The 26,278-nt window shown below is 49.9% G+C and overlaps 1 protein-coding gene across 1 annotated transcript in view; it reads right to left on the reverse strand.

Moving 5' to 3' along the window:
* Positions 1 to 26,278, reverse strand: part of RNF213 (ring finger protein 213) — a 2,876,335-nt gene that overhangs the window by 671,270 nt on the left and 2,178,787 nt on the right. The window contains exon 41 of the mRNA XM_086931045.1: positions 18,101 to 18,201. Within this exon, the coding sequence (XP_086787171.1) occupies positions 18,101 to 18,201 (101 nt within the window). The remainder of the gene's footprint in view (positions 1 to 18,100; positions 18,202 to 26,278) is intronic.

Here is a 26,278-nt window from a genome sequence, read left to right on the forward strand (position 1 = left end):
GATTAGAAGGGTCTGGGTTACCAGCCCTCCTGGCATCATAAGTCTCTAAGAGACCAATCAGAAAGGGAATTGTGGGGTTAGACCCCTGTCTTAGTTTCCTGGAGGTACACACTTGTCTCATCTCCTGGAAGCTAAGAGCAGCCTATCTGGAAGTGACCTGTGGAGGGTCCACTGACACAAGGGGAGACTCAGAGTTTCCTCCTTTGTCTGACATGCTGATTCTAGTGTGGTGTAAGTGATGCACCTACCTACACTATATGTTTGCCTACTGATCCCTTCCTAAGAGTTGCAGCCAAGGTGTGCTAAGCCTTGAGGAGCTACAACAGCTGGTTCAGTAGAACTCAGAGTATTCTAAGCTAAGTTATATGTGCCTGAAGTACTTATGTGATCTTTCACAAGATATTCTTAGGATACGTGTGGTAAAACAACAGCAAGCTCAAATCCCACCACTGCCACCAATGTGAGAAGTTGGCCTGATATATAATGTTCACTATTCTAGTGAGCACTTTGTATCAGTCCAAACAACCCTTATGGTGATTGGTTGTAAGTCAACCTTATAGACCAGCTATCCTAGTAGCGTGGATACGAGCAGTCTTCGGGCTAAACTCTAGAGGGCGTGTTAAGCCAGCTGCTATACCATCACATATACCCCTTGAACACCAAGTGAAAGGACACCACACAAGTGTTATGAAAATAAACAGTGTATTTATTAGAATCACAACAGCCCTGTACTCTTTATGAGGACAGGGTGCTAAGCACACAACAAAAACTCTTATAAAAATACTTCAAGTTGCACAATTTACACAAGTGCCCGAGGTAGCAGGTAAGTACGGTACTAATAGGCTTTGGAATCGCTAGGACTATGCTACTGAACCTTCAGATTACTAGTAGGAGGCCTAGGGGACTCGGGTGCAGAGTGTGCACTCTCACGCGGGATGCGGGACAAAGTCTATGGTAGCTAGATTTCACAAAGTTAGTGTTCTCGGGCGAACCCGACCTGGTAGGAGGAAAACGAAAGTGGATCCTGACCCTTGGATAGTGAGGCTATGCTGGGGCACCGAAATGCCGAGTTTACCTAGCCCAGGGGCTGCAGCTGCATATGTCTCAAAAGACGTCGGGAATCCTCGTTGACGAACCAGGAGCCTGAAGAAAGGAGTTGCTGGCAGGCGACCAGTGAAGATAGTTCGAGTGATCCAAGCCTGGATCGAAGATGTCTGACACCTGAAAGCAGAGGGGACCAAGTTCGTGACTACTAGCCAGTAGTCAGGTGGCACCAGGAGGGCACCGGATGGTAATCACCTCGACTAGGTGAGTGGGCGACGCTGTGCTCTGCAGATCTCACGGACCAGGAGGCGTTGTCGGCGACCAGGATGGAGGTGCGAGCTGTCCCACGATGGATGAAGCTGTCGATGTCGCTGGACCCAGGATTGGGGCAACAAGTCTTGGCAAATTCAAGCCCACGCGGTGGACTCAAAATGGCGTCTGGAGTGGACCAGGAGGGTCCGGGGTGCTCCTCTTTTGGAAGGGAGCAAGGGCCAGTCTGGAGCAACCAGACCAGCAGCAGTGATGTCGTCGGGCGTCGTTCAGAAGGCCACAAGCCAGCGGGCTAGTGGCCAAACAACGCGGTGAGCAGCAAAAAGCAGAAGGGCCCCACGCAGATCGTGGAGATGCTGGGAGGCTGGACTTCGGTGCTGGAGCTGCTCAGGGTCGGGGCTTCTCGGACCCCAAAGCACTCACCAGAGGATCCCTCGGCGGTCGTGCTGGATAAGAGTCGTGCAGTTCAGATGATGGCCGGTCCCTCGAGGTCTCGTCGCACCTACGGTTCTCAGATTAGCTGTAGAGGTAGGTAGAGGTCAGAGGTGCCAGGGAAGCCGGGTCTCGTCGTGCTGGTCGGTCGGATTCCTGAGGAAGGACGTGCAGCAAACCGCAGAGTTCTTAGATGGTGCCTGCGGATGCAGGGTGACTACTCCTTAGCCACAAGGGAGAAATCTTGAGAAGAGTCTTGAGTTTCCTTTCGTAGAAAGTAGTTCTTGATTCAAAGATGATCTAATTTGGAAGGGTCCCCGCTCCTGCCTTTATCCTAAAGAAAGGGGTGGGTACGCGACTAGGTCCTGCCCTAGGGGTGGGACCAGGAAGGGGGGTGGTTACACCCCTCTCCCATGCCGGACTTTCCCCAGGCCAGGGGCTGGTGTGCCCCTGGAACTGGTTCTAGCCGGCAGATGCGTAGTGAGCACCGGGGTGCCACTCAGCAGTCACCTTCCTGTAAAGCCCTGCCTACCCAGGATACACAAAACCCTGTCTGGGATGGTGCTAGCACCGCCCCTGACAGGAAACCCTTTGTCCAAGCTCTCCTCGCTGGAAGGACTCCCAGCAGCAGGAGGTCAGACTCGTGTCTGTGGTGGCAGCATCCATTTTGTGGAGCTGAGGCTTCGTTTAACTTTAACCGGGGTTCACAGTTACATACATGTCGTGTCCCTCTAGAAGGGTGGAATGCTAACCCCGTCGCCAGAATTGGTGAGGGGTTAGTATTCCAATTCGTATGACACCTTACTCGACATGTTTTGATAAAGCAATACCAAAGATAGCATTTAACCGCGAGGATTATAATGCACTTAAGAGTATATGGTATGCGTTATCATGGAACAGCTATTAGGACTTGGTTCCGCAAGCTGCAAATGGGCTCAGCTCATGCCAGAGCACCATCTCACACGATTCCAAGCACTCTGCTTTCAGGATTGTCAAGGCCTGCCATAGGAGTGACTGATAGGAATCTGTGTGTCCATTTTAGGGTTAGATATAGGTATACTATATCTAAAGCAAAGGGTGATTACACCACCTTGCCCCAGCTGTCGTGCAGCCAGTTGTGTCAGATTTAGATGGCCAGCCAGGGGTGGCATAATACATGCTGCAGCCCCTGGTAGGCCCTGGGTACACCTATGCCCTGAGTTACAGGGTCTGATAAGGTGGCCCAGTACCAATTGGATAATGCACCTAAGGTACACATGTCAATTTAGTGAGAGAACAGCAAGGCTGTGGGTCTGATTAGCAGGCCCACAGCCAGAGAAGTCGTAAACCAGTGAAGCAAAAAGCAAAAATCTGGGGTGATCATAGGATTGCAGACCCTACTCTCCTACAGAGGGGAGGAATGCCTTCAGTGCTAGACGAATCGCCCGCAGCTCCAAAAGGTTGATATGGAGCCGGGACTCCGCCGGAGACCAGAGGCCTCTGATCTCCGCCTCTCCCATGTGGCCTCCCAAGCCTTGGAGGGACGCGTCCGTCACAACTACGTGCTCCGGTTGGGGAAGGGAGGAGGATCTGCCGCTGACCCAATCGCAGTCCGTGAGCCACCACTGCAGCTGTCTCGCAGTGCCCTCCGAGATCAGGACATGGTCGGACAGGTTGCCCTGATGCTGGGCCCACTGAAACTTCAGGTTCCACTGCAGAGCCCGCATCCGCCACCGGGCGTGATGCACCAGAAGGATGCAGGAAGCCATCAGCCCCAGAAGCCGCAGCGTCAACCTGACCGAAACTGGGGATAAAGGCTGGAAGATTGGAATCAGAGCCTGTATATCCCGAACCCGCTGTTCGGGTGGGTAAACCGGAAACTGCGCCGAGTCGAGAACCGCTCCGATGAAAAGGAGCTTCTGAGAGGGGCACAGGTGTGACTTCGGCACATTGATGGAGAACCCCAGCTGGTGCAAGAGGTCTGCCGTTGTCTGGAGGTGGTTGACGACTGTCTGGGGCGAGCCCGCCTTCAACAACCAGTCGTCGAGGTAGGGGAAGACTGAAACCCCTAACCTGCGCAGAAGAGCTGCGACTACCGCCATCACCTTTGTGAACACTCGTGGGGCGCTGGTAAAGCCGAAGGGGAGCACGGTAACCTGAAAGTGCTCGTGGCCTACCGTGAACCGCAGGTAATGACGGTGGGCCGGCACGACGGGGATGTGGAAATAAGCGTCCTGCCAGTCCAACGCTACCATCCAGTCTCCTGGGTCCAGGGCAGCTAAGACCTGAGCCAGAGTCAGCATCTTGAACTTCTTCTTCCGGAGGAAACCGTTGACGTTCCGTAGGTCCAAGATAGGGCGTAGGCCCCCTTTGCCCTTCTTGGGTACCAGAAAGTAGTGGGAGTAGCAACCACGTCCTACTTCTTGCCCAGGAACGCGCTCGATGGCCCCCTTGGCCAAGAGAGCCGAAACTTCCTCCTGCAGAAGCCGTAAGTGATCCCCCGATACGCGGTGATGTTGCGGTGGCATGGCTTGAGGGGTCGACTCGAAGGGGAGGGAGTAGCCCCTCCGGACGATCTGCTTCACCCACCTGTCCGAAGTGACAATGCGCCAGTGAGAGTGGTGATGGCGAGCCCTGCCCCCCACTGGCGTCACATGGGCCGAGAAGCACGGACTAGGAGGGGTTAGAGGCGGATGCTGCGGGGGAAGGTGTGGACTGGCCTCGCCGTTGTCCCAGACCACCTCCACGGCGATTTCCATGGCCGCAACCGCACTGGATGTTAGTCTGCGGCGAGTGGCTGGCGGCACTTGTGGGGGCGCCCCTTCCTTGGCCACGAAAGGAGCAAAAAGCAGCTGTTTGCTTGCGCGGGGCCGAGAGGTCCAAGGACTTGGCCGTAGCCCTGGAGTCCTTAAAGCGCTCAAGCGCATGGTCTGCCTTGTCGCCAAAAAGGCGACGGCCATCGAACGGCATGTCCATGAGAGTGTTCTGGACATCTGCCGAAAAGTTGGCGGACCTCAGCCAGGCGTGTCGTCTCACTGCCACCGTCGTTGCCATTGCTCTGCCCAGCGAGTCGGTGGTATCCAGCCCACACCGGATCGAATACCTGGCTGCATCTCGGCCCTCCACAAGGGCTTGGTCGAGTTTGGCCCGTACCTCCAACGGACACTCTGGCAGCACTTCCGCCACCGTCTCCCACAGAGAGTGGGTGTAGCGGCCCAAGAGGCATGCGGTGTTGGAAGACCGCAGTCCCAAACTAAGGGAGGAGAATATTTTCTTGCCATAATTCTCATACCTCTTGGATTCCCTGTCCGGCGGAGCCGACGGGAATGTAGTCTGGGAATTGGAGGCCTGGATGACCAGACTCTCGGGGGTGGAGTGGGTGGACAGGAAACATGGGTCACCCGGGGCCGGGCGGTGGCATCTGGCCACGTTCCTATCTACGGGCGAACTCGTAGCGGGCCTGGACCAGGTGCCCAAAAGAACGTCGGTCAAGGCCTCATTAAATGGCAGCAGAGGCTCGGCCGAGCTTGACTGCGGTTTAAGGACCTCTGGACGAGGTTAGTCCTCACGGCCGCGACGGGGAGCTCAAGGCCCAAAGGCCTTGGCAGCCCTCGTCAAAACCACGCTATAGGTTGCCCCCTCCTCCGTATCCACGTTAGGAGGTGAGACAAAGCCAGTGTCTGGGGAAGTGTCCAGACCACTGGCATCCCCAAGGTCTCCTGCCCAGTCCTCTTGAGACTGACACTCCCTGGTCAGAGGGTCTTTAGACCCCTCCCAATCCTCCTCATCACCCATCCCCTGATACTCAGGGTTGTTAATCAATGGGGCCGTTTCATAGAAGTGGAAATCTCCAAACGGCGTCGGATGCGGCGCCCAGCGGCGCCGCTCCGACGCCGGAACCGGAGCATGGGAGGTCTCGGGACGGCGCCTCCCGAGGACGGGGCTGGAGGCCACACGTGACAGACCGACGCCGGGGGGGTCGTTAAGGTCCACCGGTGACGATCCAGAGCCCGAGGAAGGTCCAGCGGTGTCCCGCGACACCAGGCCCGAAGGCGCTGGCGGTGCCGGGGCCGCTTGACCTTGCGGCGCCGGCGGTGTCGGGACCGTGGAGCCCTGCGGCGCCGGACCCGAAGGCGCCGGCGGCGTCGGGCCGAAGCACCCGACGGCGTCGGGGCCAAAGCCCACGACCCGCTAGGGGGCCCGGAGGCGCCGCGGAGCCTGTCGGAGGAGAAAGGGACCTCATGGCCATGAGGAAGAGCTCAATGTCCTCCGACGTCGCGTCTCGCCCAGGGACCGGAGGGTGTGGGGCGGGACGTGACGCCCACGACTCCGAAGGAGCCGCGTGGACGGTGTCACCCGAACCCCCGGCCGCGTCGCTCGAGCGTTGGGGGGAGTCAGAAGAGCGATGACGTCTCTTCGACTTCTTGTGCTTCTTACCTGACGACGACTTCGACCCGGAGGAGTGGTGCCGACTCCCGGAGCTTTGGTGGCTCCGTCCCCGCGACCTGTCCCTCGACCTCCCGTGGAACCGGGACCTCACGCGGCGCGGGCCGACTGCCGGAGTTCGAGTCCCCTGCGGGACCGCTCCCTCCTGGCTTTCGAAGAAAGGGCCCGGCAGTCGGAGCAGGCCTTGTCATCGTGGTCGACGCCTAGACAAGTCAGGCACAGGTGGTGAGGATCCGTGACCGATATTGGTGCGGTCGCAATCTTCACAATGCTTGAAACCAGGCATCCCTACGGCACCGATCGGAGTCGCAAGACTTCGAGAAGGATCAAAAATGATCTCAAAAAAGTTAGTCAAAAATTGACTGGGTTACTGCTTTTTCCAGATCTGCGCTGGCTGGCGCGGAAAAAAGAAGAACTGATGTCAGCACGCGGAGGCGGCGTCTAAGTACTCCAACGACGTCATCACGGCGCCCACGACGCCGACAACGGACGCGTAGCCGCAGACGACGCCTACCGCCGCGCAAGGGTACTGCTACGCAAAAGTTTCCGGATTCAGTCTGACGCCTGGGGATATTCTAAGGTAAGGAATCTATCACGAACGTGTCTCTTTCAGATATGGGTACCGGGTAGGTGTTTGTGTGAGTTTGTATAAGCTAGACAGCAGCCCTCTGGGTGTTGTGGTTTTGAGTACATGTGTAAGTTTGGGGACCTCTGGGGGTTCCGCTATGTCTACTCCCAATAGATCACCCAAGGCGCTGCGCACCCTGTGGAACTGGAAACGCGTCAGAAGCGGAGGTGGCACACTAGAGCCCAGGACCTGCTCCCATGTCTTGACCATTCCGTCTGCAAATAAGTCTCCTGCCGTATGTATGTTCAGGGTGTGCATTGCTGCAATTACTCCCTTCTCCATGAGTGGCGGGAGCCACCTAGCCCAATCAATCGGCATAATCGGTGAGTATAGCAGTGCCCCGCACTGCATCCGCAAGAGACTGTGCCATGCGTGATTGGTGGCTGTCAGGGAGTCAAGAATGCCTGTTCTACGGTCCGTGTCCCTGAAAACTGTGTGAGGGAGTCTATCTGGCTGTGCAGAAATTGATTCCATTCGTAAATGGGGTATGTTTCTGTCTCCGTGCAGCTATGTGTGTAGTGTGTAAATGTGACGCCTGCGCTGCCCTGTAGTACGCCTCAATGTCTGGTGCTCCCAATCCGCCCATCTCGTAAGGCATAATAAGTGTCGTCCATTTAACGCGTGGCTGGCCGCCCGCCCAAGCTAGTTTGGTCATCTGCTGCTGTAGTCGTGTAAAAAATTATTTGGGGAGGACTATTGGTAGGGTAAGGAACAGGAAAAAGAACCTCGGGAGCACAACCATCTTCATTATAGATATGCGTCCCATCAGGAACAGTGGGAGTTTGCTCCACCGTACCACATCATCCTCCAATCTACTCACCGCGCTGCCATAGTTGGCCCTGAAGAGAATTTCCGAATCTGTGTGCAAGTATATCCCCAAATATCGAATCGTATCTGTGGTCTAATAGAGGGGGTATTCCATTTGTGTCTGTTGCGTGGGCGGAATGGCTTCAACAGCATTTTTGTCTGCACCCTCGTGATTTGTCTGTACTGGGTGCTGTGCTTCAGTTTACAGCAGGTAGGCCTCTTCATAGGTCAGGTCTGCAATGTCTATAGCTAAGCTTTGCCTTGTAGTTCGGTGCAGGGGGTCAGTTCGAGAGTGTCACCACACCCGCTCTACAAGGGCTTCAGTCCATGGTGGTGGTGGTGACCGAGCTCACTGTTGTGTCTTTGTGTTGGTTCTTGTCGCCTGAGCAGGGTTTTCTCTAGGGGCCTTCACATGTGTCAAGGACCTCCTAGAGATCCCGGATATAGGCTCTGCTGGGTGTGGTGTTGTGGCACCCTAGATGTTGATCTATTTGATAAAAGCAACTAACGCCAGTTGCAGGTAAAGAGGCTGTCAAGCCGCATCCAACCAATCGGGCAGCTTCTGAGAGCCGGGCTGTCAGCTGCCAGTAGCTCCTGCTACTTTTCCCACCTTGCCTGGCTAACAAAGTCTGAGGGAAAATTATTCAGTCCCGAGTAATGTGGGGTGCAGGAACTGCAGGAGCCACCGGCTGAGAGCGCCCAGTGCTCGAGTCCTACGGCTGGCAGCGTGCAGGCACTGCCTCTGGTACTGTGAACTGGAATGAGGGCAATGAAAACACTGCTGTTGAGTGAAAAGGTGAGTGGCATGGCAGGAGCGGCTGGCAGAGCAGGGGGCCACCCGGCGCTTAATAAGCTGCACCGGCCGGCCTAATGCCGATCGCTTCTGTTTGTGCAGGTTGGTGCCTAAAAAGCCTAGACTGGCTGGCTTACCACTGCTCTCCACTCTCTGTCCTCCAGTTGGCACAGGTTTCTGCAAATGCTGAGGCAACTGGCTGCTCCAATGTTGGAAATTAGGCAGAGAAGTAGGGGGCGGGCAGTCTGTTTTACAGGCGTGTGGGGACCCTCCTTGCTGCAGTTGACAGCTACGCCTTCAGCCTCTCCGGACTTCAGCCTTCAAGGCAGTGCAGCTCCGATCCGATCAAACTCGCTTAGCTCTGACCTCCGCACTCCTGCACTAACAAACTACGAAAGCCAGCAAACCATGCCTCCTTGCGTCTCCGCACGACAGTCAACAGCCCAATGGGTTAGGAGCAATAACCTTAACTAACCTTGCCTACCTCAATCAATGAACTTTAGATTTTTAGAATACTTAGTAAGTAATATGTTTATATTATTGATAAATGTGGACCTTATCTTTTGCCCATGCAAAGAGCTAGCAGCCTTTTTAACACTATCCCAACGACATTTGGCTGTCACATTAGAATCAGAAAATAGGACTTAATATATTAGTGGCACAATTGAGTGTCTACCTATGAGAGGTTTTTAACTGCGCCTATGGAAATGACATAAGAATTGTCAAAGACTAGTCTGGTCTATGCTCTGGAGTCATTAGTATCAATTTCAGTTATTTTTGACTTCAGAATGTTCTCAATTAATAAGCTTATCATTTTCTACATACAACATTAATAGGTAAGCTTCCAAGCTGTATCTTAAATCTGGGCTATTCTAGCACTTTTTACACTTCTACCTGGTGACTAACACACATTAAAAACCTTTCCTTGTCTTCTTGTGTTCATTCTTATTTGCAGTCTTAGCCGTTGTACATCCAAACGTTTATACTTTATTTAAAATTTGTATAAATGTTATAGTGATTCAGGATTTACAGATTAATTGCACAAGTGTGCCAAGCATACAAAAACGTTAATTCAAGACCTTAAAGTAATGTAATGAATCTTAATCATGCAGTCTTTTCTGTTTCTCTTTCTCTATCAAAATCTGTTCTCAGACTAGTAGGGAGGTCTTGCTTACAAAGTGTATTCACCTATGCTATCCTGTCTTTATATATACTAATGCAATGGCTTTGATTCTATGAATGTACAGACAAAAAAAGATAATTTACTTTGTGCATGCTTAATGAATCAATGGCTCATTATAGAGATCAACAGATTTCACCTGCCGACCTAAGGTTTTCCATTTCTCAGCGGTAAGTCCATTACATAAAATGAGTGCGAGTGACCACTACCTATCTTGTCTATAATTTCAAATGATTTGCAACATAAAAAACCTTAAAATATAGGAATATATACTTGATTAATGTTTGTGGCTCATCTGAAAATCCTAAATTTGGACAACGACTAACAATTCATGGCCAATGCAATAGGATATTGCATTTTTTTCACACATTCATACCTACAATATTTTAGATATTGGATAAATAAACACAATAATCCTGAGCATATTGAGATCAGACTTCATTGAGATGATACACTGAAATTTGGTCTGGAGCAACTATCAATCTCTGTATGTAGAGTCTTAAAATAATTATAACTCTATAGCTTTTAAAGAAGCATTTAGTGTCTAAATATTCCAGAGAAGCAAATCTTAATTAGTCTGTGTAAACGTTGTCCACTACTTTGCCTATTTCTGACAGAGTCACAGTGGAGCTCTTAATACCACACTTCTGAACGTCCATAATATTTTCAAGGATGTCCTCAACTAAAGCATTCTGCTGAAGTTTTCTGGCTGGGCACAGCACAGAGTTATGACTTACTGAGAATCTTTCTATGGAGAAACTGCACACATCACAGGGAAATTGAACCAATGAATAACATTAAAAAAGTATTTAATTCCAACTGCCTTATTATTACTTTTCCGTATTCACAGGCTTTTTGTAGTACACTGATAAAAACCGTTCAGCCACAAAGTACAGAGCATATACAATGACGTTAATCTTCACAGAACCTTGGAGAACCTCCTTTGTATCTTTATAGTTCTTGCTCTAGGCCCTCCTCTAAAAAGCTTTTAATATGAGGAGGAAGTTGACGTACATATGGCGGATATTGAGTCAGAATCAATGAAAGTCATGTCAAATGTTATATTAATATGATTTTTACACCACACATTTACTACAAATTCTAGGTATAAGAGTTAGCAAATATAACTGCCACTGTGAAGTGAAGGAGAAAGATTCTGTGTCTAATGATCATCCTGACGCTCACAGACAAGACCACATAACTGATTCAGGGACAGATGTACAACCCTTTTTAGGGCTCGGCCTAGCGTACACTGCGCAGCAGTGTCGCGCAGCCGAGATCTTATGTTTCCCCAGTACTGGGGCTTGAACCCGCCTTCTCTTCCATTGGCTAGCTTCATAAATGAAGGCTAGCCATTGGAAGAGATGTGTGTCACTCAGGGCTGGAGCAGATTCGTGGGAGTTTCTTTCTTTTTTAAGCCCCGCCCCTTTTTGTTCGTCATTTGGAGGTGGGAGTTTACTTTTTTTTTTTGGTTGGCGCTTTTGTTTTGCCATTTCCCCGACCGCCGCCGGAATAAGTCGTCCTCAGGTGAGTGCTTGTTCGTGCTCCGCACTAGGGGGCCGGGATAGATTAATCCGGATGTGCCGGCCCACCCGCCGTGATAGTGCAGTCACGTCCGGAGGAAGTAGGGCAAGTGCTGCAGAAGCGGCGGGAGATTAGCATGAGTGCAGGCTGCACGGCGCGAGAAGCTCATGTCTCTCTGAGCGCCATCATGGCCGCGCGCTTGGACACTGCAGCTCGCACCTTGCCCCAGGCCCACCTCCGGCCGCTGGGCTCCTCAGGTCAGCAGAGCACCCCGGCGGCGGTGACAGACTCACTGCTGCTTTGGCCAAGCTGCGCCCAGGCCCGAGGTCGGAGGACTGCGGAGCGTGGCCCGGGCGTAACAGGGGCCGCGGCCCGGCGGCGGCCGAGGAGTGACAGTGTCCGTCGGGATGAAGCAGCAGGCACAGCTGGCAGGCAGACTCAGTGTTGAACCACATCGTGGCTGGGTGGGCACGGCAGCAGCTGAGCAAGTCACTTAGTAAGTGTGTCAGTCACTGACTGTCACTGTTTTATTTATTTTTTATGTTATGCACTTTGCAGCGCTGCATCACGCGGACAACTTACCCCGGGTGTCAGAGAGCGCTTCAACAACAGACAGACAACAACTCTCTAGTACTGAGGAGAAACTAGTTATGAGGCAAATTAATTACACAAAAAGCTTAAGCAAACGTGTTATATGAGGCATAAGTGACAATCGTGAGCAAACAAGAGATAGCAAAAATGCTGCATTACAGGAAAGTGACATGATGCGACGCGTGCAAGTAAGTTATAAAAGCGTGCAAAGTTAGTAACAAGTACATTAGAGCCTATAATAGTGCAATAAATGACAGACACTCAAACACAAGAACAAACGTAATGTTACGTCGTAGGCAATGGTGGCACTGTTTGGTGCAAGTGTGACTGCAAACAAAATGTAGGAGGTAGCAACCATGTTAAGAGAAAAGTGACACTCAGCAGCAAGAGCTCAGAGCTGTTTGTTAACTTCTATGTAGCAGCTTATCTCCCGTGACATGCGTTTATTAAAAAAAAAAAAGGCAGAAAGCCTAGGCTGAAATGTAGTAGGAACAGCAGTTTTCAAAGAAACTAAGTACTGGTAGGCCAGCCAGAAGGTGAGACTCTCGCTGTCACACAGCAGCACCTACGCAGAGAGGTAAGCACTGAGCCTTCAGCATTATTACAGCCCATCCCCTTGGACCTTCTACAAAGAGCACTGCGTCAGGTATTTTACTTGCCTCGGTGATTCACCCTCTATTTCTTTCTTTTCACCCCCCACCCCCTCAGCATTTCCAGCCTCCGGATGCCCCATTTCCTTAGGGTTCAATTCTTGGCTGATGTCCCCCCTCCCATCACGTGTGCCCCTTTTCACCAAGCGCTGCCCTCCACCTTCATTCTCTGCTCCCCCAGTTGTGCCCCAATACACCGTGGGTCCCACCTTCTTTACCTGCCCTCCCCGCCCACACCTTGTGCCCTTTTCACCAGGCGCTGCCACCCCATTGCCTTGGGTTCCAACTTCTTTCCCCCTACCCCCAAGCTTGTATCCTTTTTCACCAGGCGCTGCCCCCCCTTGCCTTGGGTTCCACCTTCTTCCGCCCCCCCCCGAGCTTGTATCCTTTTTCACCAGGCGCTGCCATCCTTTGCCTTGAGTCCCACCTTCTCCCCCCCCGACCTTATGTCCTTTTCACCAGTGGCTGCCCCTCCCTTGCGTTTCTCCTTCCTTCCCTGCTCCAGTCCCCACCTTTTGCCCTTTTTCACCAGGCGCTGCCCCCCTTGCCGTGGGTTCCACCTCCTCCCCCCAGCCACACCGACCTTGTGTCCTTTTTCACCAGGCGCAGCACCTTGCCTAGGCCCCCCTGTGTCCTTTTTCACCAGGGCTGCCCTCCCTGGCCTCGTTGGTCATTCTGCGCCATCATCACAGTGCCCTGTTATGTGTACCACTGTTCCTTACATTTAGATGTAAGTATCCACTTTACAAGATCTGGGTGGCCTATAGGGCACCATTTTGTTTGCTTCAATACCCCTACGAACGTCATGATTAAAAACTAAAATCTGTAAGCGAGCAGATGAGCAGACAGAGCAATGCTAAGTGGAGATTTGTGGTCCAAAAGTTCCATTAGAGCTGTAGATGGCCCGAGATTCTTCTTTCCAGATGTGCCTCGCGCTTGAGCATCAGGCGGAGGTGCTGATGTCATGGCCCGTCCATTGTGGGATTAATGCTGGATGTTGTTGCCAGGCTCCTCCGACTCCTAATCTCAGGCCTCGGGTCCCGGCAGGAGTCATTACAGTAATGGATGTTTATGGAAAGTCTGGGATTGACTCTCTTTTGGATAACAGTCAAATTCCAGCAGAACGAAAACATCTAACAAAGGGAGTCTGCTGGGCTGTATTTTTATGTCCTGTTTCCTATTTTATTATTATTCTGTGCACTCGTTGCTTGTGCTTGCTCCCCTACCCCTCCTCATTGCTTGTGCTTGCTGTCCTGCCCCCCTCGTTGCTTGTGCTTGCTGTCCTGCCCCCCCTCGTTGCTTGTGCTGGCTGTCCTGCCCCCCTCGTTGCTTGTGCTTGCTGTCCTGCCCCCCTCGTTGCTTGTGCTTGCTCCCCTGCCCCCGTTGCTTGTGCTTGCTGTCCTCCCCCCTCGTTGCTTGTGCTTGCTGTCCTGCCCCCCGTTGCTTGTGCTTGCTGTCCTGCCCCCGTTGCTTGTGCTCTCTGTCCTGCCCCCCCCTTGCTGCCCTCCCCTCTCAATGCTTGTGCTTGCACCCCAGCCCCCCGTTGCTTGTGCTCGCTGTCCAGCCCCCCTTGCTGTCCTGCCGTTGCTTGTGCTTGCTCCTCTGCCCCCATTGCTCGTGCTTGCTGTCCTCCCCCTCAGTGCTTGTTCCCCTGCCCCCCGTTGCTTGTGCTCGCTGTCCTGCCGTTGCTTTTGCTTGCTCCCCTGCCCCCCCTGTTGCTTGCTGTCCTCCCCCCCTCCTCATTGCTTGTGCTTGCTGTCCTGCCCCTTCGTTGCTTGTGCTTACTCTCCTGCCCTGCTATTGGCATTGTAAATGACAATGCCATTTATTTATGTTTGTAAAAAAAACATAAATAAAAATAATGTCATGAGCAATGCCAATAGCTCTAACTTTACAAATGCCGAGACCATTGCATTGTAAATGCTTGTTTGAGCTTGCAAACTGGAGATTGTCCCGTTTGCGACAGCAAAAAAGGGTAAAGGCATGTAAAAACGCTATTTTGCAAGTTACTGACTCGCAAAATAGCGTTTGCGACTCTTGCGATTAGGAAGGGGCGTACCTTTCTAATAGCGAGACTCACTGCCTTTAACAACTTCATGTTGGACCTAGATCTGAAGGTAAATTTCACCAAATCCTTTGCTATGGTCTGTGGTCCAAAGGGGACCAAATCCAGAAAGTTTGTAGTAAACAATTCTACCACTGAAAAGGTAGAAAATTTTAACTATCTGGGAAACCTTTTTAATAATAAATTAAGTTGGGCCCCGTTAATGAAGATTCGAGTCCAGAGTGCTAGTCGCTCTATAGAAGGTCTGTTTCGCTTCTGTGGCAAACTAGGTCAAAAACCTGTTACACATCTAAAAACCCTGTAAAAATCAAAATGTTTGTCGGTAGCTACTTATGGGGGCTGGGGTTTGGGGGACTGAAAGCCCTGCCACGATACAAATCATGGAGAACAAATTTATAAAGCGTGTATTGGCTATTCCATCAGGTTCATCAAATAAATTTGCCCATGATGAAATAGGTTTGAGTTATGTGAGTGATACCATTCGTCTTTCACCCTTACTATTATGGGGCAAAATATGGCTATCAGAGGACCTACAGCTCTCTAGAGACATTCTCCAGGACTGTCTAAAACTGGAAAATAGGAAGCAGATTCCCTGGTTATCATATGTTAATGAAATGCTCCATAAAATAGGTTTGGGTGATATCTTTGATAACCCTGAAAAAATACAGGGAGACATTAAAACTGTCATTAAATCAAGTTATTGGAAATCCTCACATGTACATTCCCTGGCTAGGCAATTTGGTCCTATGGTTAATTTACAGCATCAGTTTTATTTAACCTTCACAACTCATGTGCAATGGCGATTCTATCTGACAAGGTTTAGGCTAAACATCTTGCACTTTCTTTTTGCATTTCCTAAACAAGGGGGTTGGTGTGAGAGGCTGCCCCCTTGTCCTTGTAATAACAAAGCTAGTCAAAGTACTATGCATGTTGTTCTCTTTTGTCCCTTATATAAGGACCCGAGAATTAGGTTTATTAAGCCCATTCTGAAGGAGAAGCAACCATGTAATCATAATGAGGGTTATGACTACTTGTTATCTTTGTCATCCTCTGGTGTTTGTTGTGCGATGTTAAACTTCATACGAGTGTCACTCTTGATTAGAAAATGGTATGGTTAATTTGGCCTTAAGAACCTCTGTCATTCCCCATGTGTAATGTTGTATTGTGACTTTTTTCCTTTGACCCCCCTGGTGTATACCCTAGTATGAATAATTTATGAATTAACATAAGTTGATTGAAAGTAAACGGTATGGGCCCTATTTTCAGTACGCCCTTCCAATGTTTTTCTACTTGTGAACATATTAATTAATGTGCTTTACCAGTTCAATGTTTAATTTTAAGACTGTCTTTTAAAAAACATTTCTAAATCATGTTTGTAAAATGTTTGACTTTTATGATTCTTTTCCGAATCGAATAAAGTTTTTGAACCGAACCGACTCACTGCCATGTACTACAGTTTTGCGACCGCAAAACACTTGCAGTTTACCACCTACTTCAAGTAGGTGGTAAACCACTCGCAAACTGGAAGGGGTCCCCAAGGGACCCCTTTACCTTTGTGAGTTTGTGAGAAAATATTATTTAAGAGCAGGCAGTGGTCCCCAGGACAACTGCCTGCCCTTAAAAAATGTAACTGAAAAGTAAACTTTTTCTTTTTTAAATACACCCCGTTTTCCTTTAAGGAATTCGGGCTGCATAAAAAAAAAAGAGCTGTTTAATGTAGGGGCGGCCCACTTCCTTTGATATGCCAAGGATATATATGATATATAGGAAGATATGGCCGACTTGCCCAGAAGGACCTGTACGATCCAGACTATTGTTACATTATATGCCCTTTCGAACTACGAAGGCTGATCACGTGCCTTGATAGGGCCCTTCGAGCTGATAGACCACTATAGAAGCTGAGAGCCTGTGATAAATGGCAGGTAATGGAGTGCGGCGGATGTTCAGCAAAGCCCACTTTAAAATTGAACAATTACATTCACATGACTTATCTGACCCATGATGACAATAAGGAGGATGTGTCTAGGGCGCTCTATCTAGTGCCTGTGATATCAGGAGGAAAGAGCAGATTGTATACACCTTGTCTAGCACTGTACAGAGATGGAATACTTTCACCCAGATGTAGTACTCAAACTGGGACACAGCACCAGGTAAGTAATTCATCTGAGGATTTGAAACGGTTTCTTGAGACTGCTGCGCAAAGCCTAAAAGAGGAAAAGGTTTAGGGAACTCTACTTACTGGGAGTGGTGCCCGTAAAAAAAGAATAGCCATTCACTGGCTTCGTGCTCAACCACTGACGGATGATAGGTAGGTACAAGACAAGCTACAATGATCTACAGCATGGAAAATACTGAAGAGACAAACTAGCCAAGATGAAAAACTGTCAGAAGATCTTATGACCTGGAATGAGATGATTAGACCACTGACTGGCCCTCCAGATAATAGACCCCCCTGTACTGGGACACAGGGGTAAGATACACACAGCTACAATATATGCTGTGGGAACTGAGAGAGATGGTCAAGTGTGACACCAATTGTTAGGCCGTACCTCTTGCAATAGAATAGGCGGTTATACTGGCAAGTGGAAGTCATGGTGTATATGTGGGGGATATGAAGTATAGGATGGTCATTATTTAATATGGGTTTGTTAAATATTGCAGGGATTTGTTAGCATGAGCTGAAAGCCATTTTGTATTTTGGCAGCCATTTTAGGTAGCCATGTGCTGTTTCCCTCTTCAGAGCCTTGCACATGCTCAGAAGGGCCTAGCTAGTAGAATGCACCTGCTCAGGTATAGAACGGTCATGCTATTTTTGCTGCTGTATGGAGAAGTAACTCTCCTCCCACTTTGTTGAACAAGCAGATCTTGCATGCCCATATTAGGCATTTGCATGCTTACATGAGCCAGGACTGCCCCTTGGTCTTATGCGGACTATATAACCCTAAGCATATATAAGGCCCCAGTTTTCTGTACTCCTTAGACTGCCTCATTCGGTTGCTAAGGTTTCTGTGTGACGTAGTCTACCGCATCTGAGATGAATAAATGCATTCTTTTTATATTTCAGCTTCTGTGCCAATTTCTTCTTTGTTGGTTTAAAAGGACCAGGTATCAGTGAGACCCCTGAGAAGGTTTCTATGTTCTTCAGGTTAGAAAAGTGAAGAACAGCTTTGTTGTCTGGATGTGAAGGGTTTATAAGGCAAATGGCTAAGGTATGCAGGGGGTCCAGTTGGAATTACTAGGATGCTTGCTATGCAATGGTTAAGTCATTATTGACTATGTTAAGGGAATTGTATGGCATATATGTTTGTGAAACAAGAATACAAACAAATACTAAAAAGAATTCTCTTACAAAGTGGCTCCTTGACAGAAATGACAGGAATATCTATTACAAGCTGGTCACTAAGCACGCAAACACATGCAAAGTGGCAATCTTTCTTGTTTAAAACAAAAAACAACAAAAAACCAGAAATCTATTAGAAGATCTTTGCTTTGTATGCATGTGCATGCACATCAGCCATCTGAGGATATCTATGTTGGCAAAGCAAATCAGTTAGCCTTCAACCTGCTAGCTTTGCTAGTGCTTGTTTAAATATATATTAATTCTACAAGTCCCAAAACATTTATCTGCCATTTGCATCACTGTATCTGCCATTTGTATTACTGCGACATGTCTCATTTCCCAAGAAGTTACCTTGAAAACACACCGCTGGCTGCATCTTTGCACTTGCGAAGCACCTCAATTACAGCAGTAAAAGGCCTTTCAGTCTTTATGTCAGATTCTCTTCGAAGACACTGGAAGAGAAGAACATTACATGTGACACCACATCATTGGCTATAATGTAATAACAGCCTTCCTATTAGAATGGTTTGTTCCTCCCACCCTCTCTGCTACTTTATTGTCTCACCTCCACCATAAAATTTTTCAGGCATCTGGATACTCATTTGGCCCCACAGACAAGTTCAAAGGTACCCTTAGAAATTGACTTGTGTGGTCTGGGAGATAAGGGGAAATCAAAATACAATAATATATAAAGAACCTCCCACTCGACCAACAAATATTTTCAGAGTGGCTATAAACATCTCAAGCGGGCTGTCCCTTAGTTGTAGATATAACTTTGCCTTATTATCTCATCCATCGATTCCAGCACAGACCCCATATCTAAATATGTGGATTCCTTTGTATGCCCCTCACTTTTACATATCCTTCATTCATCAAGGATACAGGAGATTAAATTAATAAGATTGAAAATACAGTGTATTGCTTTCACTTTCGGTTTCTTTCCCTTTGTTCCTGTCTCCTCCTACTCTGCCTCGCCTGCTGCCCTCTCGATCTGCACGATCCTCCGTTGGACTGGCAAGGAGGCCGCTACACCTCTGTCTCACTGGCGCATCGGAGTTTCGAGACTTTTCTACCTGCTCGTCACCTCCTCTGGCTAACCGGCCAACTCTGAATGCGAGATGGCGACGAAAGTGGAGGCCGAAAGACGCCGGAAGGCTGCGACCCGGGGGGGATCGATCCAGACGAACATGATCGAACGCTATACCCAGCCGAGAGGCTCCCCCGGGGCCGTATGCATGGGTGCTGAAGGACTTCAAACGGACACATCGTCTACGTCGGAAGTGTCGCTCCAAGACCTTATGGCTGCCATCACTGGACTCAAGGCCGACATGGGCCAACAATTCGAGGCCGTAGTGACCAAAATAGACACGGTGGCGGTGGATGTAACTCTGATTCGAGCCGACCTGGCCAAAACAAATGAGCGGGTGAAGGCACTGGATCTTAAAACGTCGAGCCTGGTGAACGACATGGCTGAGGCGCAATCCGAAATTGGCAATCTGCGTGCATCGCACGACTTACTGCTCAAGCGGATGGAGGACTATGATAACAGAGCCAGGCGGAACAACATACGCCTTGTCGGAGTTCCGGAAGGCGATGGTTCGGTAGCGACCGATCTTCTGGTCGAGGAACTAATAGTCGCCCAACTGGCTCCGGCAGGACTTAGTAAGTTCTTTGCCGTGGAGCGCGCCTATCGTTTCCCCGGAGGTCAAGTGAAGCCGGGGAACCCGCCGAGGCCTATCATCGCCAAGCTTTTTCATTACCGGGACAGGGATGCTATCCTCCAGGCCGCCCGTAAACATGGTCCCCTGAAGTATGACAATAACTCTGTCTCCATATATCCCGACTTCACTCCTCAAGTGCAGCGGCAAAGATCAGGTTTCCTCGGAGTGAAGCGTCGCCTAAGGGACCGGGGACTGAAATATGCCATGCTGTTTCCGGCCCGGCTCCGGATTGAATATCGGGAACGTGCCTATTTCTTTGATCAACCTGAACGTGCAGCCGACTGGTTGGACTCGTTGCCGGCAGATGACTTTGGGAGCGGAGGCCCTGGTGGTGCGGAAGGTGGTGCAGCGACCCAGGAGTAACAGATGCCCTGGAGGTTCTGATTGAGACTATGCAACGTACTGTACATATTGACTTATTCCCTAATGACTCTGCCCGTGGCGGTGTGGTAACGGGTGATTTCTCCCTTCCTCCTCGGGGGGTTCTTTGTGTAGAAGTATGGGGCGACAGGCACACTGCAGTTGGGGGTGGCTTTTTAGTCAGCAGGGGTGCAGGGTGGGGGGTGTTGTAACGGGTTTGGGTTCTGGGGTCGGTGTTTGGGGACTGGTTTGTGTCTCGTTTAATTTGTTCTGTTCTTTGTTTCATGGTATTTCATATCTTGCAATGATTGTTTATAGTGGGTTCTGCTGGGGGGTGGGTGTGGACTGTTTTTGCCGTAATGGGGGGGGGGTGAAATGCGGATTCTTTCTTGGAACGTAAATGGTTTGGGTGACAGGATTAAGCGGGGCATTGTACTGCAATTTTTGAGGCGCCACGCCCCTGATGTTGTGTTCCTTCAGGAGACCCACTTGATTGGTAATGCTTGCAAGGCCTTAGACCGCCGGGGTTATCGACTGGTTGCACATGCGGGTTTCACCTCGGGTTCCCGGGGTGTGGGTATTATGGTAAAGTCTTCCCTTGCTCTTGCTATAGATGATGTTATCCTTGATGGGCGTGGGCGGTATGCTGCTGTTTCGGGGAGGTGGGAGGGTAAACAGGTCGTGTTTGTTGTTGTCTATATCCCCCCGGGACTGCAGGCTACCACCTATGCTGATTTAGGCAGGACTCTTCTTGGGCTGCCAGACGGCTTGTTGGTCTTGGGTGGGGACTTCAATTCTGTCATGTCCGGCGACTGCGACCGACTACCCCCTAGAGTATTGCCACAGTCCCAGATGTGGCTCAGTGAAATGGCTGACACTTTTGGCTTAGTAGATGTCTGGCGCTCACTACATCCCACGCTCCAACAATACACTTTTCACTCTGGCGCGCACGGCAGCCTCTCCCGTATTGATTACTTTCTTATGTTAGCCTCCACTTTGTCCACTGTTCGTGAGATTCGACATCTCCCCCGGGGTATCTCGGACCACTCCCCCCTGCTGATCACGATTTCTGTGGGTGGTTTGCATGGTAACAGAGTTCCCCCGCTCCCTCCCTGGCATCTTAAAAACCCCCGGCTCCGTTCAGACCTGATTAAGGCAATAGATTGCTATTTTTCTGAGAATCTGGGCTCTGTCACTTCCCCCACTGTTCTCTGGGAGGCCTTCAAGACGGTTATTCGGGGTTCCGCCCTGTCACTCATTGCCACTGAGCGTAGGGTCAAGAGGGAGGCTGTTGTGGCTCTTGAAACTGAAATCACTGCGCTTGAAAGTGAGTTGGGTGGGAATGACACGCCTGCACTGTTGCATGAATTGGAATTGAAGCAAGCAGATTATAAGGCCTGTGTCACGGATGCTGCTAAATTGATGCGGTCAAATCAACTTGGTCGACTGTATGATGTGGGTGACAAGGCTAGCAAGCTTCTTGCGTGGCTGGACAAGACTGAGCGTGCGAGTCGTGTTGTTCCCTCCATTGTTCGCGATTCTGGTGTGACTGTCTCGGATCCGGGTGAGGTTGTTGAGTGCTTTGTTGACCACTTTCGTATGGTTTATACGCCTGTTAGTGATCGAGATGAGGCCGACTCCAGGTTCCTCCTGCGTGACATTGCTCTGCCTACTGTGTCTGAGGCGGACTGCCTCGCTCTGGAAGCCCCCTTTACTGTCGACGAGATTGCCCTCGCAATCCGTTCCCTTCGCTCGGGTAAGGCAATGGGCCCTAACGGACTCCCCATTGAACTCTACAAACTTTGTCCCGACAAGATGGCCGCCCACCTGCGTCACATGTTTCTCGAGGCGGTTGAGGCTGGATGCCTCCCCCTTGAGCAGCGCCTTGCTACCATAGTGGTCATTTATAAGGATGGCAAACCTCGTGACCGTTGTGCCTCGTACCGCCCCATCTCCCTCCTTAATGCGGAACCCAAAATCCTTGCTAAGGTGCTGGCCAATCGGATGCTTGCTGTCATTTGCGATTTGATCCATCCGGATCAATCCGGTTTCATCCCTCACAGGAACACTGCTCTTAATTTGCGTAGGCTCCACAGTGTCCTCGCGAGAGCTTCTATTCTCGCCGAGCCAGCAGTGATCGCCTCCCTTGACGCCACGATGGCGTTTGACACCATTGAATGGCCCTACCTATGGGCGGCCCTCGCCAAATTTGGCTTTGGCCCCAACTTCATCGCATGGGTCAAGCTTCTTTATGAACAGCCGCTAGCTCAGGTCGCTGTGAATGGGAGGTGCTCAGACCCCTTTCCTTTGGGCCGCGGCACACGACAAGGATGTCCCCTTTCTCCGCTTTTGTTCGCTTTGGCACTCGAACCTCTTGCCGCGTGGCTCCGGTGGGAACCCTCGATCAAAGGGATCCGATGGTCCCCTGACCTCGAGGATCGTGTCTCCTTGTATGCGGATGACATCCTCCTTTATCTTACTTCCCCTCAGAAGTCACTCAATGTCCTCTTCGATGTCCTCACGTCCTTCGGTAAGAACTCGGGACTGGTCATTAACTGGACCAAGTCCTGTGTCTACGCCATAGCTGGTACTCTACCGCCTCTCCCCCGCAGATTTCCCATTCTGGTAGCGACTGACGGTTTTAAGTATCTGGGGGTCCATGTATCCATGATCTCCTCGGTCCGCTATGAGCGGAACTTGTATGCTCCGCTCCGCAGACTGAAGCAGGATGTTCGGCGATGGCGCGATCTGCCCTTATCTCCATTGGGCCGGGCGGCGCTCTTTAAGATGATGTCGCTTCCCCGCTTCCTCTATGCCCTGCAAAATTTCTTTGACCCCGTTCCTGCCCGCTATTTCCATGAAGTCGAAAGTTTACAGCGGCAACTTATCTGGGATGGCCGTGCCCGCATTGCCTTATCTAAGCTCACGCTCTCCTGGTACGACGGAGGTATTGCGCTGCCGGATATTAGACGGTACTACTGGGCCTCGCACCTGAGCGCCATCAACCATGCGACATATTCTCCGGAGCCAGCCCCTGCCTTTGCTTTAGATAAACTGTTGTTGCCCGGCGGCAACTTTAATAGGGCGCTATACTCTAAGGCCCCCTTTCGACTCCTTACGGGCCCAACGAAATGTGCAGTGCGGGCATGGCGAGATGCTACGGTGGCCACGGGCTGGGGTGGTAGACTGACACGTATGACGCCACTGTATGACTCGGAGCGACTGGGCAACCTGTGGAAGACGAAAGGGTTTGAGAAATGGGACATGATTGGGATTAGTACTGTGGGAGACCTTTGGACACGTGGCGCGGTTAAGTCCTTTGAATCACTAAAGCTGGAATACCGGCTCGATGATAGGGAGCACTTCCGGTATATGCAGGTGAGACATGCCTTGTCTTCTGTCTTCCCCTCCGGTACGGACGTTCCGCAGTCCTCCCCTCTGGAGGATCGAGTTCTAGATGGCCATGTCCCAGACAGTACCATCTCCTTAATTTATAAGAAGCTCATTCATAACAGAGCTGACCAGCTCGAGAAGCTCCGGGCTGCCTGGACTGCTGACGGACTTGAATTGGACGACGAGGACTGGCAGTCCGCTGTGTCCTCCCCTAAGGAGGTGGCTATTCCGGCACGACTTCGCTTTGTCCAATTGAAAATCCTTCATCGCGTGTATCTTACTGGAATGCGTCTGGTGCGAATGGGTCTGGTTGCTGACGGACGCTGTAAGCGTGGGTGTGGGATGGTTGGTACTTTTCTTCATGTTCTGTGGGAATGTCCAGTGATTGTAGCGTATTGGTCGAGGGTGCATGATGTTATGAGTCGTGTCACGGGGGTCCCATTGCTTCCTGAGGCGCGTCGTTGTCTGTTGAATGTGTGGGAACCGACTGACTGCACTGCTGCCCGGACACTTTGGGTCACCCTAGGCAATATGATTGCGAAGAGGGATATCGCACAGCTCTGGGGCTCCCCGAGACCGCCAGTGCTCAGTGCCTGGAAAGAGAACATGGACTGGTCCATGTTTCGAGAGAAGACGGTATATGAAGCCCGGGGGCGCCCAGGGAAGTGGTCCAGAGTTTGGGCTCCCTGGAATACTTACCGTGGAGACATCTGTTCTCCTCCACTTGACTACGAAGTCCCTCTCCCCTCCTCTCCGTGATTTACGTTCCTCTCCTCTACTTACCGCATGCTTTGCTCTCTTATGCGCGCCACCCCCCCCTTACCCTCGTTTTTTCTCCTACATCCATTCCCCCCCTCCCACCTCCAGCAACCCTAGCCACTATGATACCATGTGTTTGTTTGTTTGTGTTCATTTCGACAAAAACATAAAATTAAACCTTTCTTATCCTATTCGTATGATATTACGCTCTTGCCGATAATGTGGATGTGATAGATTGCTTCAGCAACGTACTGCCTCATATTGCACTTTTTGCTCAGCCAGTTTTTGTCATAGCGGCCGGCCCTGCGGGGTTGTAGGCAGACGCTGTGTATTGTGCATTTGTAAATAAAGGTTTTAAAAAAAAAAAAAAAAAAAAAAAAAAAAGATTGAAAATACACCTTTCAACTCAGAGTGTGAGATTTTGGTAACACTAGACATCGAGTCGTTCTACACAAATATACCCCAGAAAAGAGCAGTGGAATCAGTAGCATCACTTCTCAGCAGAACAGCAGGAGACAGACCTGACACTTATTTTCGAGTGCCTCAAGTTAGTGCTGTAGAATAATGACTGAGTTAATGAATGATCAGTTGCAGCAAGTTAAGGGGACCAGCATGGGGGCTTCGTGTGCCTCCAGTGTAGCGAATATCTTCATGGATGAGTGGGAATGTAAGCATATTTTTAATGAAGCAGTGCCTTTCTTTGAAAATGTTAAGATGTGGCACCACTTCATAGACGATTTTCTCTTCATCAGGCAAGGAGAGGAACAGGCTCTCAAAGAATTCATCTTGTGGCTACATTTAAGCGACACGAACTTGGCTTTACAGCCAATTACAGTCACCAAAGGGTAGAATTCCTAGACCTTGTAATCCTGGGACTTTCTGGATCACTGGAGGTTAGTTTCTACAGGAAACCCACTGCCAAAAATACCATCTTACCTCATGATAGCTTTCAACCCAATAGTTAAAAAGACTCAATTCCATTTGGGGTATTCCTCCGAGTTAGGCGTAATTGTTCTAGCCTAGCAGAATATGACAAACATGGAGGTTACTTGAAGTAAAGATTACTTGACAGGGGGTATCCCAAATGCCTAGTCAGGAACTCATACAAGAGAGCACGATTTTATAACTATAATGCCCTACTGACTGGCTCAACACGTAAAAAAACGGACAAACTTGTGTATGTCATTAATCACTCCCATTAAATTATAAAATCAATAAGATATTAGATGAAAATTGGAACATCCTTAATGATGGAGATGAACAAGACGCACTAGAAAGGCTGATCTTAGCATACCGGAGGAATGCAAACTTGAAAGATAAACTGGGAGGTTACAAATAATAAGACCACAGACAGGTCTATTACTGGCCTTCCTGTGATACGAGGTAACCACAGATGTGGTACTTGTATAGCATGCAACACGGCTATAGTTACAGAGTTCTGGACATACAAAGGCAGGTCAGGCAGACTTCTGGACCATCCAAACTGCAGGAGCCACAACATTATTTATCTCATTCTGCGTCCCTGCAGGCAGGGATATATTGTTGAAACAGGAAGGGAGTTCCAATTACGCTATACAGAGCACAGATCAGCTATTAAAACAAAGAAATTGGCATCCCCTCTAGTACAGCACTGCATGGATCATTCACATACAGAAAAAGACCTGCGTTGGGTGATCTTAGAGAAGGTCAAACCGAAACCAGGCAAAAATGAGACCGATGTTCGTAAATACAGAGAGACATATTGGATTTACACTCTAAACACCGTAAATGATAGCCTCAACGAGGAAATAATTTGGAAAATCAGCTGAACAAATATTGTAGAAATCTACAGGTAGCACTTTCTTACCTTTGGACAGAAGTTTCGGTCCTTTTAAGTAATACCATATACCTACCACAGCCGGCATCTTTACCACATATTACCATGGTATAGCTTTACACATAGATTGTGCAAGAGTCGAATTAGCCATATAGGAGATTAGACAATGAGACACTGCAATAGAGCATAGTCATTACCCCTATGTCCAGCCTTACACTATCGATGTCATTTATGCGCTGCTCTGCGATGATTAGATCTCGGCCTGGCGAGAGCAGCACAGGCGTTGCTCTGCCATGAGAGGCCTTTTGGAATCGATACGATTCCAGGGTGCACAAGGGGATTGGATGCTTTACTGCCGGCGGCGTGATACATTGGGGGCTTTTTTTTTTTGCCGCCATTAAAGGCAGCCACCGCATGCACATCTTCTGTCATTACAAGCACGAGGGTACAATTCACAGCATGTTAAGGGCTGGTGTTAAG

Source organism: Lissotriton vulgaris, chromosome 7 (genome assembly GCF_964263255.1).
Source record: "Lissotriton vulgaris chromosome 7, aLisVul1.2, whole genome shotgun sequence".
In the NCBI taxonomy this organism is placed as follows: domain Eukaryota; kingdom Metazoa; phylum Chordata; class Amphibia; order Caudata; family Salamandridae; genus Lissotriton; species Lissotriton vulgaris.